General features: G+C 41.3%; 1 protein-coding gene across 2 annotated transcripts in view; it reads left to right on the forward strand.

Annotated features, from left to right (window-relative positions):
* Nucleotides 1–17,697, forward strand: part of mical2b (microtubule associated monooxygenase, calponin and LIM domain containing 2b) — a 44,104-nt gene that overhangs the window by 15,946 nt on the left and 10,461 nt on the right. Inside the window, exons 4-25 of one of the 2 annotated variants that reach the window (XM_029522103.1) lie at nt 1,060–1,176; nt 1,697–1,798; nt 2,580–2,735; nt 2,819–2,919; nt 4,607–4,864; nt 4,981–5,096; nt 5,700–5,826; nt 6,087–6,177; nt 7,741–7,888; nt 8,806–9,002; nt 11,609–11,700; nt 11,946–12,014; nt 12,212–12,340; nt 12,560–12,709; nt 12,809–13,084; nt 13,192–13,326; nt 13,930–14,412; nt 14,776–14,877; nt 15,008–15,100; nt 16,164–16,350; nt 16,500–16,573; nt 17,174–17,255. In XM_029522103.1, coding sequence (XP_029377963.1) covers nt 1,060–1,176; nt 1,697–1,798; nt 2,580–2,735; nt 2,819–2,919; nt 4,607–4,864; nt 4,981–5,096; nt 5,700–5,826; nt 6,087–6,177; nt 7,741–7,888; nt 8,806–9,002; nt 11,609–11,700; nt 11,946–12,014; nt 12,212–12,340; nt 12,560–12,709; nt 12,809–13,084; nt 13,192–13,326; nt 13,930–14,412; nt 14,776–14,877; nt 15,008–15,100; nt 16,164–16,350; nt 16,500–16,573; nt 17,174–17,255 — 3,285 coding nt within the window. The remainder of the gene's footprint in view (nt 1–1,059; nt 1,177–1,696; nt 1,799–2,579; nt 2,736–2,818; nt 2,920–4,606; nt 4,865–4,980; nt 5,097–5,699; nt 5,827–6,086; nt 6,178–7,740; nt 7,889–8,805; nt 9,003–11,608; nt 11,701–11,945; nt 12,015–12,211; nt 12,341–12,559; nt 12,710–12,808; nt 13,085–13,191; nt 13,327–13,929; nt 14,413–14,775; nt 14,878–15,007; nt 15,101–16,163; nt 16,351–16,499; nt 16,574–17,173; nt 17,256–17,697) is intronic. The other variant, XM_029522104.1, reaches the window with a different exon arrangement.

Consider the following 17,697-nt stretch of genomic DNA (forward strand, 5'->3'; position numbering starts at 1 on the left):
TACGAGAGGAGTTTTTCCAGCAGCTCAGTTTGCTTTAGTTTGTTTCCTCAGCCTGTATTTCCCTGTTGGGCTGTTTCCATTGGCACCTCGTCCTTTCCAGCTTTAGTAACGGTGTCATGTATTAATATCTCCACTCAAAGATGAGCTCTACGGACTTGTCCATCTCGGAATAAATTTATCTTCCTGCTATCATGGTTGTCCAGAAAGCTTTTGAATAAGGACTATATTCATTCTATGAACTGAGCTTCTTTAAAATTGGTTTTTAATCTATGTTTTCCTCCTTTTTAAAACAAGATTGTAACTACACATCACGGTAATGCCAGGATGTCATTGCTGCAGAGGGTCAGTTTTTGTGGTGATTGTGACCTTATTAATGTCAACATTAAATACAGTTCCTTCGATCAGTTTCATAAGATTGAGTTTCTGCTATCAGTCTTCTCACTTAATCACCTCAGGACCTCAACTCCATTTTATTTTCCTGTGACTCCTTTGCCACATTTCACCATCGTAAGGAAATAATATCAGTGAGTTCTACGAAATCAGTTGTTCTTGAATACAGTATGTTCTAGACTAAATCAAAGAAGAGCAAAGAGAGGACAGCTGCCCTTCAGCAATAAACACCCTCACAGGTGTTTATTGCTGCCATTTGAGTTGATGATGGTTTCAACTTGCTGTTGCAACCACAGAAACCACATAAAAAAATGGATCAAAGTAAATTTCCAGTCGTGTCTGATTGCCCTTAATCATTCACCTTTTCACCAGCAATAAATTAATTTCAGTCACCTAAAAATTACGTAGCAACAGCAGTCCCGGCAATTAATCAGTTTTCATGGTTGTATTAGTTAGATTAACTTCAAATACGAATTGTTTTATGTCATGTCCGGCAGCATTGTCTGGTGGTCGTTGTCTCACAGTTCCCTAATGGTCCATAAACTCACCCCATTAGCACTAGTCTAAAACTGTATTTGTGTCTCTTCCCTTTACATGTACTTGTAGTTTTGCCTTCTCCGCTTTTAGATATAAAATGTTTGCATGTGTGCATTTGTGTGTATGCTTCAGGTATCCGTCAGCTCCAGTTAATGCTGCTGAAAGTGAGTCTGATTCTGGGAGTGGAGATTCATGTCAACGTGGAGTTTGTCGAGCTTGTGGAGCCACCAGCGGAGCAGGGAGATGACAGTGAGTGTGTGTGTGTGTGTGGTATTATCTGTATGTTAAAGGGTCACCAGTGGCACTTACTCTCTTGCATATTTCAACTATATATGGGCTGCCCTCTGCTCACGACGTATGTTGAAGTGATCTAAAATGTTTCTGAAAGGGTGACATTTGCGGTGACAGAATTTTTAGCAAACTGGGTGGAAAATGACGCAAGTATATTTATAGTGTGTGCTGATGGGCATAATTTTGACTCTTCTTAAGGGTTCAAAAATATCCATACTAAATGTGTTGTGGTGGATATTTCTTGCTTTAACTCTCCAGGGAGCACAGCATAAGCGTCCCTTAGCTTAGAGGACAGAGTGGCAGTTAGGAAATATTCACATAAACCTGAGGTGGGAGGGTAAATGGTGTCCTACATCAAATCAGCACGTATACATGACGTGTGATGCGTCAGCCAACTTCCTGTCATCAGTCTTTCCTTCAGATTTTCACTCTCTTTCTCTTCAGATGTGTTGCTATGTTTGGTCTGCTTCTCCCTCAGGCCCTGGGTGGCGAGCAGAAGTCCGGCCTTCCAGCCATCCCGTCTCAGACTTTGACTTTGACGTGGTGATTGGAGCAGATGGGCGCAAAAACACATTAGATGGTGAGAACAGAACAGAAACCACTAATGGGACTGGTTCTGTGAGGTGACTCTGAATCCTTAAAAATGTTTTTTTTTTTTTTTTTTAACTGACCCACATTTTCAGCATCGATCCTCTAGTCAAAACACTTCTTAAACTGGAAATGAGGCTGGGTGTCGAAAAGCTGCTTTCAGTCACTTGGTAAAGCATTTCCTGTTGACATAGTTTTAACTGGAGGCTTAATGGTGTGTGTTGGGTCAGTGTTGTGTGTGTGTAAATGTGACTGTGCTGGTTTAAGAGCTTAACTTTTTCCAGTTGTAATTAATATTGCGTTATCAATATTGATATTGTTTTAGTGCTCATCTGTGAGTGGTATATTTGTATATGTTTACAGACGTATGAAGTAACTGATTCTGTCAGTGGTAAACTCCCGTGGGGTTTGTGTCTTCCTATCTCCATATCTCCTCAAAAGCCCACTGAGACAGACTAACATTGGCTTTTTTCAGCAATGAAAACGGCTCCAATCGCAGTCTGAGTTTGAATCTGACCTGTGGGCTTTTGACGCCTGTCATCCAGTCTTTCTTCCCTACTTTCCTTGAGAAGAAAAAAAATAAAAAATGCTTAAAAAGACTGAAGGAGCTCTTAACTCTCAACTAATAAATAATTTTAATCACTCATTGGATGAATGATTGATTGCTTGAAGTCATTACTTGTATGATTCTTAAAAATTCCACAAAAGAAGATTTTATCACCATAGGTTTCCCTCTGAATCTTCATTCAAGCTTCCCCCCCCAATCTCGGTAGGTTTCAGTCGCAAAGAGTTCCGTGGGAAGCTGGCCATCGCCATCACAGCCAATTTCATCAACAGGAACACCACAGCAGAGGCCAAAGTGGAAGAAATTAGCGGTGTGGCCTTCATCTTTAATCAGAAGTTCTTTCTGGAGCTCAAAGAGGAGACAGGTCAGGAGACGATAGAAGACAAAACCATGTTTGTTTTTTTGCAGGGGGGGTCAGCCGTTGAATAAGTCTTGTTATAATTTCAGGAATTGACTTGGAGAACATTGTTTATTACAAAGACAACACCCACTACTTTGTTATGACAGCAAAGAAACAGAGTCTGCTGGACAAAGGAGTCATCATAAATGTGAGTCTGCTCATTAATGCACACAATCAGATGAAATAGTTTAATTTTAGCAACTGACCACACAATAAAACATTTGTTGGCCTTAGTCAGAAATTTTTTTTCTTATTTTGTTTTAGTTGCATTTGTTCATTTTCAATTCTTATGTTCTACTTAGACTATAGCTAACTCCATTGTTATTGTGAACATGGTGTTCATGCAAGATTAGCAAAGGAAGTACTCTTTACTTGACCTGAGCACCTCGTAATGGTTCACACACACAGCTGTGTAAATGTCACTCTGCTCAGTAGATATAGACTAGCTCTCCTTCGTAAATGTCATTCCCAAACTTTGACCTGGTATCTCACTTTGTGCTCTCTCTGCATCCTTGAGCTCAGTCAGACAATGTATTGAATCACATCTTCTCTGAATAGAGTTAAGACGGATATCTACAATACCAGGTTAACAGTAAAGGAGTCCGATTTAGCTCTGTGCCCTGAAATATTGTTAGACAGTAAGTAAATAAATAAATAAAGCATAAAAACTTATGCACAACCTGACCAGGAAGACTTTTGTGTATGATATGCTATGGCATGTTGACTCAAGTGACATCACTAACGGCAATCTGAAGACACAAAATGTTTTATTGACGCACAGAGTGCTGTCCTGACCTCTAAAAATAAATCAGTACTTGACCATTTCGATTAACATTGGTGTTAGCCACAGGTATTGGGTGAGCTTAACTTTGAAGTCCTCCTTATTTTAAAGCCAGCTGCTAGAGTCCAGAGTCTGAGCCTTTTTGGGTGAACAGGAATGTGTGTGTGTGTTTCCCAGACCAGTGGGCAGCTTGTATTGGCAGTGAGTGATGGGCCTCCGTTGGGGATGATAATGAAATGGAGCTCTAATTAAAGATGTGCGCTCTCACCTTTCTCCTATGTCCTCCACAAGCTACAGTAACAAACACCCACATTATTTTTCAGAGGTGTCCTCCCAGTGAGGGTCTCTGACCTCCACAGAGAATAGACAGAATAAATGAGATGATCATTATTATTATTATGGCTTCAGGGAGCAGCTGTTAATCCAATCACCCAGTGCCTGCCAGGACAATTATGACAGTACGCACACACAGGAAAACGGAACGTACTAAAGTGTCATACATATGTGGATTGTCTTTGCCATTCACACAGACACACAGGTGTTGAAAGCTTGTTTTGCTGTACCCTCAGTGGTGTCTGTCTCATTTTACATTACCCATTAGTGCAGAGTGATCTATCACAACATCAGCTGTTCTGTTTGAGAGAGCTCATCAGCTATAATAGCTCCCTGATTCTAACTTGGTTTTGTCGTTTTGTTCTCTGCAGGGGAACACATCAGTCTAAATATATTTTTTATTTAATTTCATGAGGATATCAGAGCCCACTTCTGAATCAGTCTCAGTGTCATCTCTTAGTCCAGCCCATTGGATAATGATGCATCTCACTCTGTGAACATGTCAACAGAAAACAGCATAGCTATTTCCTGAGTGACTCAGGAGAAGATGGCATCCATGGAGGGGCTGACGTGTTTAGATTAATCACTTACGACTGTGAAGTGCATGTTGTGACCAATAAGAAAATTGAGAAGGATAACCTGTTTAATTTAAACATTAATCATTAAGGGCAACCCTCTTTCATATCAAACACCTAAACCCATTGTCCTCTTGACTCTGCAGGACTACATTGAAACAGAGCGCCTGCTAGGCCCAGATAATGTCAACCAGGAAGCATTGCTCTCTTACGCCCGAGAGGCAGCTGACTTCGGCACAAACTACCAGCTGCCATCCCTGGACTATGCCATCAACCACTATGGGCAGCCAGATGTGGCCATGTTTGACTTCACTAGCATGTATGCCTCAGAGAACGCTGCTCTGATCAGGGAGAAACATGGACACCAGCTACTTGTCGCTTTGGTGGGAGATAGTCTCCTGGAGGTAATGACATACTAATGGTGCTGGTGGTTGTGTGTGTTTTTGTGTTTTCAGGCCTCTGCCATGGCTGAGGCTTAGCCTGCGTGTATTAATGCTGGTCTCATGCTCTCTGCTTACAGCCCTTCTGGCCTATGGGTACAGGGTGTGCTCGAGGTTTTCTGGCAGCCTTCGACACAGCTTGGATGGTGAAGGGTTGGGCACAGGAAAGGAGCCCCCTGGAGATACTGGCTGAGAGGTGTGTGTGTTTCTTTCACTTTCTCTAACTTATGATGTGCATAGGCGACATACCCATGCTCTGTAATCAGTTTGAAGACAGAGAATACACCCTCACCACATATTTGATTTTCCAACAGGTTCTCCTGCCACCTCTTCTATCTGCACTAACAAACACATTTCTTACAATTCAATGGATGAATTAATATTGAATTTGTGCTTTCCAGGAGATACAACTGAACACATTAGATATTTTTGATGCACTGACACAACTTTAGAAAAAAAACTGAGATACTGAGATAATTTTAGCTTATATTCACAGCCTGTAGCTTAATACTTTTTTGTTTTTAGTTGCCCCCCACAAATTTTATTTTAATGTGTGTTTTGAATATCACATGAATACAAATTGTCATGTTATCATCTGGAGGCTGGGACACGTCTGGTGTAAATTCACTTAAAGTGATGTGCATTTCATTTTAAAAGCCTTTATTTATAGTTCTGCCAGCAGTGTTTGTGCTCTCATTCAGTCCCACTGTTCGCTGTCTTTACACAGATCAAATGGTTACTTCAGTGTTCTTTCTGTATCTTGAATCCCGCCATTATGTCTGTCCTGTTGTTTCCTCAGGGAGAGTATCTATCGATTGCTGCCTCAGACCACCACAGAGAACATCAGCAAAAACTTTGAACAATACAACATTGACCCTGCCAGCCGCTACCCCAACCTCAACTCCAGCTGTGTACGCCCACACCAGGTAAGTGCAGCACTGACATGATGACCAAATTAATATGGTGCATTTATAAGGTGTTCTTTGAGGAGGCGAAAATTGGTTGTCTGCTGTTAGTCACAGTTAACGCTGGAGTCATGTGTTTACCAGCAAGCCCAGACTTGTTGTCTACAAATGCTGCACTGGGATTTTCCTCCTCCCCTTTTTTGTGTAGCATCTGTTCTCCAGGGAAAACCCCTGCTAACCCTATTCTTACACACTTTCATAATATTTGAACTGAATTTCAGGTTCGTCACCTATACGTTGACGGCCAACATGGCTCATGTAACCTGGAAAGAGGAGGCCCCACACGAAGATCAGTCAACCTATCCAGAAGAGGTGAGACGCAGAGTGAATGTCCTTTATCCACAAGCCTCCATGCCGTCCAGCTTCAGCAACTTTCTTTTTGTTGTTTTATTGTGGCCAAAGGGTTAGTTCATGACACAGTCTGTGAAAAGAACTACTTTTCATTACTTATCAATTTGCAGTGGTGTTGAAGTGGCTTCATATTTCATTCCTAACTGTATCTCTTAGTCACTTGTTACCTGATTTGGTCTCAACATTGAGTCACTGTTAAGTCAGCCTGCAGATCATAGCCTGGGTTAATACACCATTGTCATTATAACAACAGTGCTCATACTTGTGAATTATTGTGGCATCAAACATCAACAGCTGAAGTACTGACAGGGAGGATTACTGTTATCTTCTCACTTCGGACTATATTCTTCTGTCAAAACTTCCTGTCATGTTTTAATAGAAACCTGATCATCCAGTGAGTCATCCTTGAGATCAGATGTTTTTACGGCTGCGGTTACGCTGCATGAAAGCTTTTTTTAAATTAAGACATTCAGTTAGTTAATAAAATCCTCTCAGTGCTGACTCATCACATAAGATGACATAACCTGTTTTAAGAGAGAGTTTGATTATTCACAGTCGCCTTCTGAATATCGTTCACTGAAGAAGAAAAACAGTGAACGCACAATCTGCCCCCCCGCTGTGGCGAAGCTTTAGCTTTGTCTCGGTCGCAGGCTGACACACCTCATCACACTGACAATACAGTTGGGTAACATTTCACCCACAGTAGCATCAAACATGATGCCTCTGACAGACATGTGCTGGCCTGCGCTTTGCTGCAGCAGTGGGGTTGGACTCGTAAATGGCGTGCGGTCGACACGTTTCTGTTTAGTCTGCACTTCAAACAGGAGACATAACATTTACAAATCATCGAGTTATGTTGCTTTAGCGAGCCTATCAGATAACAGTGGCCCACATTTATTCATATTTATATTCACTATTCTTCCAGCTTTGTTCGTTTCAGTCAGTCTTTGACTAGAGCCCAAATCAGGACATGAAAGATGCTGTCTTAAAACCAAAAACAATGAGCTCAAAGATGCTAAACAAGTTGTGTTATACATGTTGTTAATATAAAAATACAGTATATACATTGATACTGAAGTTTTAAGTCCTACGTCTTCACTCTTAACATGTAAAGCAATTCCATAGTTGGGGTCATGTGCAAAATTTTACCTCCATTGAGGATATATTCAGTTTCTCTTTACCTCCTTTAGGATACATTTGGATTAAAACTATATGTCCCATGAAGTTAATTGCCAGTTAATACAAAAGGAATCAGTGAAGGCTTTCAGTGGCCCATCACTCTCTCTCACACCATGGAGTTAAAGTTATACACAAAGTAAACCAGTTTGGACACTGACATCATTTAAGTTCTGTCAAGATTAAACTGCTTTAGATTATTGAGGTTGTTAAAATCTGAGTGAAGCAAAAGTCAGGGGTTTTTAAATAAAGCTCTTGATGAAAACATTAGTCTCCTATTAGGATGCTGCTACAACAGAGCAACTATCTTGAGGAGAACTTGAATGATGTGCTGTTCGTCTGTTTCAGAGTCTGAGGTGCGTCCTGGCCGGCTGCTGACCTGGTGTCAGAAACAGACTCAGGGCTACAAAGGGGTGGACATCACCAATCTCACATCTTCGTGGAGGAACGGCCTGGCCCTCTGTGCTCTTATACACCGACAAAGGCCTGAACTCATGTAAGGACACACACAAGAGATCACAACATGAATCACGAGGGATGATGACAGTTATTCAGGCCTAAGAAGTTTTATGTAATCAATCCAGATCAGCCCTCTGAAATAAAAAGCTTAACTACATGATTGAAAAGAATGGAATTTCCAATTTAATTGAATTAGCATTTAAGTGTGATTTTCCTGTCTTTTGCTCAACCTTTAAGTTACTTATGATTTTTGCTGAGTTTTTGTGAAAACTAAACTGACCCACTTGGTCCAATGTGCTCACACACAACTGCAAATAAATGTGTCGGAGTCATCGACCGGAGTGACATCATCTCTATGAAGAGGGCTCTTTTTGTAGGCTCAAACATTTGTCATCTTCATCTTTGTCATAGCAGCAAGATGTGATTCCAAATATAGCATCGATTTTCAAATGAAGATAATGGGGTGTTTAGATGGTTGACAGTCTTTAGTTATGTGGTGTGGCTCCACCGATCCGACACGTCACTCTCTTGGATTGTCATGAATTTTGCCATCAACTTTCCAGTCAGACACTCGGCTCTACCAAGAGCTAGCAAGCAAACACTTAATGTTTTACCATTCTAAGTGTAATGCTAACAGTCTTATGTACATTTTCTCAATATGTGTTGAAGGCTGTCAATACATTAAGTGAATGTCCTTCCTCATAAACCACATTTTAATATTAAATTGTATTTATTGATATACGTATTTGTTATCTAGCATTCTTCTTCTCTGCTTTTTGCTGGTCCATTGCAGCATGCTCAACAAGCATTTAGCTGGTGTTGCACAAACAAAATAGACACCATTAGCATGAGACTATAGCTTGTTAAATACAGAGGATTCTCAGGATATGGTAAAATGGTTCACGCAACCTTGGATACATTAACCCTCCTCCCTGTGCCTTTTCTCCATCTCAGTGATTATGAAGCTCTTAACGAGGAGGACGTGGCCGGAAACAACCAGCTGGCTTTTGATGTGGCTGAGCGAGAGTTCAGCATCCAACCAGTGACCACAGGAAAGGAGATGGCTGCAGCGGCTGAACCAGACAAGCTACTAATGGTTCTCTACCTCTCCAAATTCTACGAGGCCTTCAGGAATTCCCCTGTAAACAATGGTGGGTGTACTTTTTCTCTTTATTACCTGCCGTTCCCTGAAATTTTGTCATTTATATTCCATTGTACACACTCCTAGGTAAATTCAAATAATCATTGAGCAGTGGATGAATACTTTTTGTTTTCTTGTTAAAAGGCCACTGCAGGTACTCTAATCTCCTGTGATTCAATATTGTTATGCTAAGCTCTTGAGCAAACAGTCTGTTTTGGACTTTATTTTGGATTTATTTTGGGCTTTTTTTTCATATTATTGTTAAGCCTCCTGTATAGCTCATCACATTTTGTTTCTTTGGTCCTCTTTTGTTTGTTTGACTAGTTTTCTATGTGGTGCACAGTCAATCCAGCCACAACTGACTACAACAACTACTGTAGTTTACTGAAAGTAATGAGAAAATTCAAATGGGTGGACAGTTGGTGCTGCAATGAGCTGACAGCTGATGAATTCGGCTCAAGTGCGCTGCTATTTCAGAAATTAACTTTATTCACTAGAATAATATTATCTATGGCTTAAGAGATGATTGTGTTTTTTGGATAAAGTTAAAATTTGTGGGCTACCCAAAGTCAAGGAAGATGCTCATAGTTGCTTCATACAGGCGTTTCCTTAACGATTTTATGTTTTAATGCTTTAATAGTATTATCGAACATAGATCTGCTTTATTATATCTAAAGACATTAAAACGTAATTTTCTACAGCATGGGACCTTTAAATGTTGGGTCAGGCGCCAGTTAACCTTTGAATCTAAGTGTTTGAAACTTGACCAAAGCACCGAGTGCGGCATCATTGCAAACAGCGGCCTTGAAAATCGAAGGCTTGAGTTTCAATTGAAATTTAGTGGATCAGGTATTCAGAGTATCAGTGCTTCTCACTGACTTCACAACCCCAGTTTTATAAAAGGAAATTGTTTCATTACAAAGTTACTGCAGTGCATGAAAATTGGATCCAGCTGCACTGAACAAACAGATGGGAAAATACCTTGGCCAGCTATGTAGTGCACTGTTGGACGCTTAGTTTTATCCTGACCACTAAAAAATGTGTAATACTATACCTCACTAAAAAGCTGTGAAAACAGGGTCATAAAAGGGCAAAACATTGCTGAACAAAATATTAATTTAACAAACATACTGACACATTGTAGTTTCTGTCTTGATTTCTTGAAGTTAAACAGTTTAAAGACAATAATTAAGGGTCACAGTCAAATTGAAATATTTTCATAGCGCTTTTTTTTTTTCCAAGGTTAAACTTCATGGTACATTAACTTGTTGGCCTAGCTGTATTTGAAGTAACTTAGGTTTGGGGACTATTTTATCTGTGGTGTGAGCTAAAGTTCCATGTTACACAACCGTGGTCAGGTTGGTCCCTGCCAAAGACATCACTGGTATGTGTGATATGTCTGTGGAAGCTCAGCATAACTCGTGAGGCCCTCGGCTCCGGTCACACCACCACTGTAAGCTTCAGGTTCGGCTACGTTTCACTTGTGCTGCACTGCTAATGTCCCAGGGAGCTCGGTGTCACCCACGCTGCTATCACCCCAGGGAAATCTACACCCCTGAAGGCCTGGGAAAAGGATTTACCCCAGTGAACGTTTTCAGTCCATCTGTTGAGAATTTACTTTAAGACATTGTAGAAACTTAAGTGTACCGTTTAATTATATTTAAAGCTATTTTTGGACTGCTGCACCGCACCCAATCCTAATGTCCGCATCGTATGCCATTGGATTGGAATGAGGCTAATGTTTGAAAACATGAATATGACTTGTGAGAGTAGAACTTCTGTACTCTTAACTTTTAAACTGACTGATGCACACACAGACTGTGTATATTGCAGGTGCACATAGCCTTTGTGATCCACCGTTAGACTGAGGAACTGTTTTGACCAACAACAAAGCAGCTTGGCCTCAATTATTCATAACTTTACATTGACTCCTCCTCATTTGGCAAACGCTTCTATACAAAGTGACTTTCAGCTGAGGGGGCTTTAGACTTTGGCAATAAGTGCAATGAGATATGATAAAATAATGCACTGAAATGGATATGAAGTGGTGCTATGAAGATGATATTTTGTTAAGCTATATTATAATTAAATGTGTGAGTTAGATAAGGATTTAACCCCTGTACAGTTGGCATGGAGGAAGAAGTCAGCTGTAGAGACTAAAAGGGGTTTACCAGGCTGTAAGCATGTTTATTTGTATATTTATCTATTTCTTTGAAGTTGTAAGTTTTAAAATTGGAGGTCGATCAATTTGAGTGGCCATTCAAGGAACTGCGGTTTTGAACACTTGGTAAACAGTCCATGATGCACATAGTTTCTTCCATTCTACAGACCAAAGCTACCTTTGTGTTGTATTAGCTAACGAGCTGGCAGATCATAAAATATAATCTGTGTCACACTGGGTGGTGGGTAGAACCAGATGTCCCCATTACATCCTGTCAGTCCACCAATCATCCTTTTCCAGGCGAAGTGAATGATATAGTTACAAAAAGAAAATCATCAGTTATCATAATTCAGTAAAATGTTACTGTACATTTTTACTACTAATTTGTTTGTTGTATTTTTGGAGTAACCTGCGCACATGTTTTGTTCATTTGTTTTTGTTTTTTTTCCCCCCAGGAACAAGAGAACCAGATGAAAACAACGAAGATTTTCCATCAAAAACTAACAAGCTGCTGAACCTACCTCCGCCCAGGAAGAGGACTCCTAGGGTACAAGAAAATGTCATTAGCTAATTGTCAACATTGTGTAATCTTGAGCATCACATTCAGTGTGATAAGAAGATTTTTCTGGGTCTGCTCACATGAGCGGTACAGTTTATCACATTATGAATTTACAGTCTTGACTTGTACACTGATTAAAATGTTCTTTGTGTCTTTGAACAAAGAAGGAGGTCTGGCTGCACTCCTTTATGTCAACAATGAATGAACATTTACTGTGGTTTCTACTGTCACAGGACGAGAGCACAATAGAAGATGACTCGATTAACAAAAGGCGGAAAAAGGGCGGCTCCTACCTCACAGAGGTGAGTTCACCAGAAGACCATTAAAAGTGACGGTTAACATTTCAAAACAGGCGAAAGAGCTGTTGAAGTGCAGGTGCTCAGCTACGTATTCATATTGGATTAATGTGTATATATGGGTGAAATCTATGAAAATATTATCCAGTATCCAACTTGAATTGATCCCTTGCTCCTACTACTTCTTTCCTCTCCCATGGCAGTTGTCTTGTCACAGTGCGCTCCCTGCTGGGGAGGACGGAGAGCTGCGGGAGAATAAGGTGCGCTCCATGGCCACTCAGCTGCTAGCCAAGTTTGAGGAGAACTCCTCCACGGCAAAGGCACGCAGCAAGGTGAGAAATGGACTGCAGGAATGCAGCTCGCTGTCAGAAGCAAACTCTCACACCCAGAATTAGTTGAGATTTGCTGTTTGTTTTGTTTTTGGTTTCAGCCAACTTCATGTGTATGTGGGAGTATCAGTTACCAACATATACAACAACATAACAAAATAAAGCTTTTAGCTTTTTTCCTTTCCTTTCCCTATCTTTCCCATCTTTTCTTCCTTGCCTCAGTCTGATGAGGACTCATCTAGTCCTCCTCTGTCTCCTCCCACCACTCCACTTCCTCTCTCAGATGAGGAGGATGATGGAGAAAATCCCCGTTTTGCCAAGCCCAAAGACAGTCCCCCTCCCCCTCTGCCCCCCACCCGCCCCAAGTGGCAGGTACGCACATCAGTGTTGACCTTCATGAATAAATGAAGCTCACTATCTTCCATAAACCCACTTCTCCTGTTTCCTCCTGCTCCTCGTCTCTTCCTCCAGCCTTCCATCTACCTTCGCTTACTGGAGAGCTCCAGTTCTGTGACTCAGCAAAACAGCTCCCTCGGTTCCTTTAAAATCTCTCAACCTCTGAGTGACGGCAGCCGTTCTCCTTCCCCCTCATTCTCCAAAAGCCCACTGGGTCCTTCCCGCTCGCCAAGCCCTAATTATACCAAACAATACTACCCTGAATTCAACTCTGCAACCACTCACTTTTCTGCTTCTGCTCTGTCAACCCTTGACCATCCCACTGAGAGCTTAGAGGATGCAAAGCAGCAGGTGAATTTCATGCCAGTAATTCACAATATTCTTCATGGCAGCTTTTGTGTAACAGCTCATGTATAATGTTTTCTGTTCCTCTCCCCACCCACCCGCCGACCCTGCAGAGTAAAGCCCAGAAACTGACTGCTAGAGAGTTTTCTAGGAGGAGTATAAAGGAGAGAGCCGACCTCCTCTCCTCCATGTTTCCTGGGTCCAACAAACCTTCTCGTGCTCCTCTCTCTCCTCCCTCTGGGTCACAGGTTGTGTATTGGACTAGCTACTGGCAGAGAAGTGTTCCTGCCTGAATAAAATCATGGGTGAAATTGCAGTTTGTTCATGAGAGCTGCTTTGCATTGATCTTTCTTTGTTACTATTTTATAGTGCACTCTGATTTTTCAATAGTTAAATAATTTGAAGTGTGTTTTCATCAACAAAAACTACAGTTAGCATCAAGTAGGCAAAATGTATCTATTGAAACAAGACTGCAGCCGCGTTTATCGAACCAGTCTAAGATCAGAGTGATGCAACTGAATCCTGTGCCGAGACACTGAAGAGAGAGCTCGTGAAAGGATTCTTTTAGGCAACAGAAATATCAATCAAAGCTTGATGGAAGAACCTCAGATTCAGTCACATAAAACCTTTTTAATCATTTCTTGAAAATGATTGATAACAGTGGAGAGATAAGGTCACACTGTCACACACTGTAGTTCTCTTAACCTTTGAGGGATGTTTTATGAATTCTGAACATAAAACATCGTAAAAATATGTATTCAAAGTAGTTGTTTTTCAAACAGAAATATAGTGAACAGAGTTATAGTCTCTGATGTTTCATAATTCTTTAATTTCTAACTCTTCTTCTGTAGGTGGAAGTTTCTGCCTCCTTCCTTTCTTCATCCCCACCTCCTCCTTCCTCTGCCTCTGTTTCTAAGAGCCTCACCAGCTACCCCATGGTCCACCCTGTCCCTGACCCCACTGCCCAGGCTGGGTTCTCCTCTGTTTCCTCTGCTCTCTTCACTTCTGGACATAAAACTGATATTCAGACAGACTCCTCTCCTCCCTTGTCTTACGACTGTCAGAAAGCAGAGCAAACATCGTCGGTTAATGGCGAGTCCTCCAACAAATCACCCACTCCCCTTTCTTTGTCTCACTGTGACAAGACACAGGCATCGTCCTCTCCCATTTCTGACACTAACTGTGAAAATGGACACAGCATCTCACCGTCTTTGCTGCACAGGCATGAGAGGAAACATGTGGAGAATAATCATAGCCCTGACCAGGATGACGTCCAAAAAGATGCTCAGGAGACATTTATTGATGAGAAATTAGCTGAACATGATGACGTGAAGGTAACAGTCTCCTTTATGCATCAGGATAGGACCACTAATCCGTCAAACTTCATGGAAATTTCTCACATTCGATTTTTTTTTTCTTTTTCAGCAAGCAAGATAAAAAAATGGAGATTAATACAGTATAACTGAGACCTAGTACATTTTCTAATAACAAAATTGTAAATGCAAATGTTTCAAAAGTTCATAAATTACTCCAATATAACCTAGTAAAAAAGTAAAAGGTGCTATTATAGCAAACAATAAATTCATAGTGAGGAGAGAAACCATAGGTTGTTAAAAGCTATTGGAACTCTATTTGAATATAACGCAGACGAACCTCGTGTCTTTGTACCAGTGATGCTCATTGTGGTGTTTATTTAGTGCAACGGCAGCTTCGCTCTTGAGAACACCAGAAGAATCCCTCCAAAGTTAGTCACTCGCTCTGACAGTTGTCCGGCTGGAGCTCCCAGCTACATGAAGGAGGTATCAGTTCATGACTGTGTCGGCGTCAGTTGTTTCTTCATTTCTGTCTTTCCTCTTTATAATTCCTTCTTGTTTGTTTCCACTTTGCTCTGGTTTTACTTCAACACTGTGTCTTTGGCGGTAATATTAGCGCACAGTTGGAAAAGTATCATCAGCCATAGACGCTAAAGCTCAGTTACTGGCCATCCTCTATGAGACAGACCACAGGCCCAATAACACTCTGGTAAGATGCATGTGGGTGTCGCCGAAACAGATCTAACCCAGCGTTTTTGTTGTTGTCTGTGTTGTCCTGACGTTTAAAATTGATAAAACCATTATGAAAAGGTTTTATCACTTTGATTTTAAGATGCAGTTTTGAAATTTAAGATGAAATGATTGACTGTCACTTCTTTAATGAAGCCAGCAAAAATTTGTTTTACTGCTACTATGAGTTATGACAACAGGTCACCTGCTTTTCAGCTTCTAGTCCCGCGGCCAGGGAGGACTCCTCAGGTTGAGGGGGTAAATCAGTCCTGCTTTTTCTTTGCGGGCAGATGGCATTTTTGCATCAATGCCAAATGGTTTCATACCACAGAGAAATTAGAAAAAGCGTCAGCCAACTGACTGTTTGCGTATTAACAGCTTCTGAACATATACTATGATTGCTGACTTCATGTTTAACAACTGTTTGGCCTCAAGCTGCTCATTGAAGGAGCTTGCTAGCTGCAGTGTAGCTGGCTGGCGAGCATGATGGTGTGCACACAATGTTGCTGATGGTAGCGGCGTGGATTCAAGTTGCATGATTTGAACTTGTGTCGAACTCAAATCACTTTTTTGACCTGGTCTATAAAAGGAGTTGAACTGAAACCTATTGATTCTCGTCAAAAAACACAAAAATCCAATTTTCAGCTTTGTTAAGTAGAGGAATCTGTTAACACTCTCCAGCTCCAGTCGTATTAAAATTCAGTGTTTGACACACTGAGTGCTGAATTGTTTGAAAATTTTTGGGTTTAGTGGCTCGAGCTTTTATTAGCTTTTTCCAGTTTAGCATAGCATTACGGAATCTCTGACTGAAGCTGAAGATACAATGAGGGCAATGCCAGGAAAAAAGAATATGTAGAAAAAAGAAGATATTTCTGGTTCTCTCGCACTGAATCAGATCTTTTTCCCCATTAAACTCCAGGACAGGTTGTAGTTGTGTGACTAACCTGTTTTGTGTAGTTGCAGGCATCTCTACACAACCCTCAAATTGCAGAAAAGCATCACAGAATACCAAAGTAACCTCATCTTGGTGTTTTTCACATCAGAGTGTGGTACGTAAGGACTTCCACTCTGGACTCGGCGGCAGCGACATCTGCCACTTCTGCACCAAGCGGGTGTATGTCATGGAGAGACTCAGCGCTGAGGGGTATTTCTTCCACCGCGAGTGTTTCCGCTGTGACGTCTGTAACTGCACCCTCCGTCTGGGAGGACACACCTTCGACTCACAGGAGGGTATGTTTGAGACATTTTACCGAAGGAGGCTTTACTCTGTGTAGGTGTGTCTGTAAAGCGTATATGAGCTTTGATTCAGTCTGTGTGACACGACTGATTTTCTCTTAGGTTTTTAGCATATTTATGATTTTTATGTACTTCCTTTACAGCAAAGTTCTACTGCAAGATGCATTATGCACAGCGTCAATCCAGCACTCATCTAGGCAGATTCAGGAGGAGACTGGTAAGGAACACCTGTTACACCCTCAGAAAGTGCCATCGTTCCTGTACTTACTTTTTAACATGAACCTGCAACAAATTTAGCTGCCTCCTGCCGTTTTAATTTTTTTCACCAGATTTTTTTTAAAGCGAGCTGAAATAAGAGTTTTGATACCACGCAGCCAAATGTGGCAAATTAATAAGACACCTGCAATAAAATTCTGCTATCAGAAAACGAAATCCCAAAAAAACTCTTTTCCTGCAGACCACTGTTTATAAAGTTAAGAGGAAAGACAAAAGCTGCTTTTAATAACATGATTGAATATGTCACCTTCTTGAATGACTATAGTTTTTTTTAGTTATTTAAATGTTTTGTCAAACATTGTGCATATTTGTTTGGAGTCCAGAATTCTGAGATGTGGAAATGTGTACATGTAAAAATGTATGCACGTGTTTGTATACGTACCGAGTAATGTGTCAGGAGTTTTTTTTTTTTTTTTTAAGATATTAAACACACACTTTCTATCTGTCCCTTTTAAGAAAAAAAAAGTTTTGCTGTTTAGCTGTGTAATGGAGACTAAGTTGTATTTTTCCATTTTCCCCCTGTGTATCTTGATTGATGTAGGACGACCAAAGCCGTGTCACACCCTTGTCGCTGGACAGCGGGAGCTACTCAGCGACAGGCGGCGTCCAGATGCATCCCCCAGGTACCCTCGTTTCCTTGCTTAGGCGAGGCCTGAGCTGGCCGAGGCGTGCTAGCCGGGCCGTGTGTGTGTTGCCTCGACGGCTGTTGGAAAGTGTGTGTGAGTCTTTCACAGCTGTCGGGTCCCACGTCAGGAGCTACTCACATGACTATGTGTTCCTGTACGAGCTGCTGAGCCTGGGCTGTCCTCTGCTCTGCATGATGCACGAGGTGCTGGGACAGATCTACCAGGAGCCCCAGCTGGTCCAGCAGCAGCTCGGTGGCCACTACCTCGCATAGGATTGGGACTAACAAAGGGCTTGTTTGGGCCACTTTACCTGATAGGAACAGGCTAATTGTCCTGCCCAAACATGATGATCTGGGGGTTTGAAAAGAAAAGCTATATTCTTACACCAAATAATAGTATTTGTACTTGGCTCATTCCAGGTGATCATGGTCATTTTACT

Source organism: Echeneis naucrates, chromosome 16 (assembly GCF_900963305.1).
Source record: "Echeneis naucrates chromosome 16, fEcheNa1.1, whole genome shotgun sequence".
Taxonomy (NCBI): Eukaryota; Metazoa; Chordata; class Actinopteri; order Carangiformes; family Echeneidae; genus Echeneis; species Echeneis naucrates.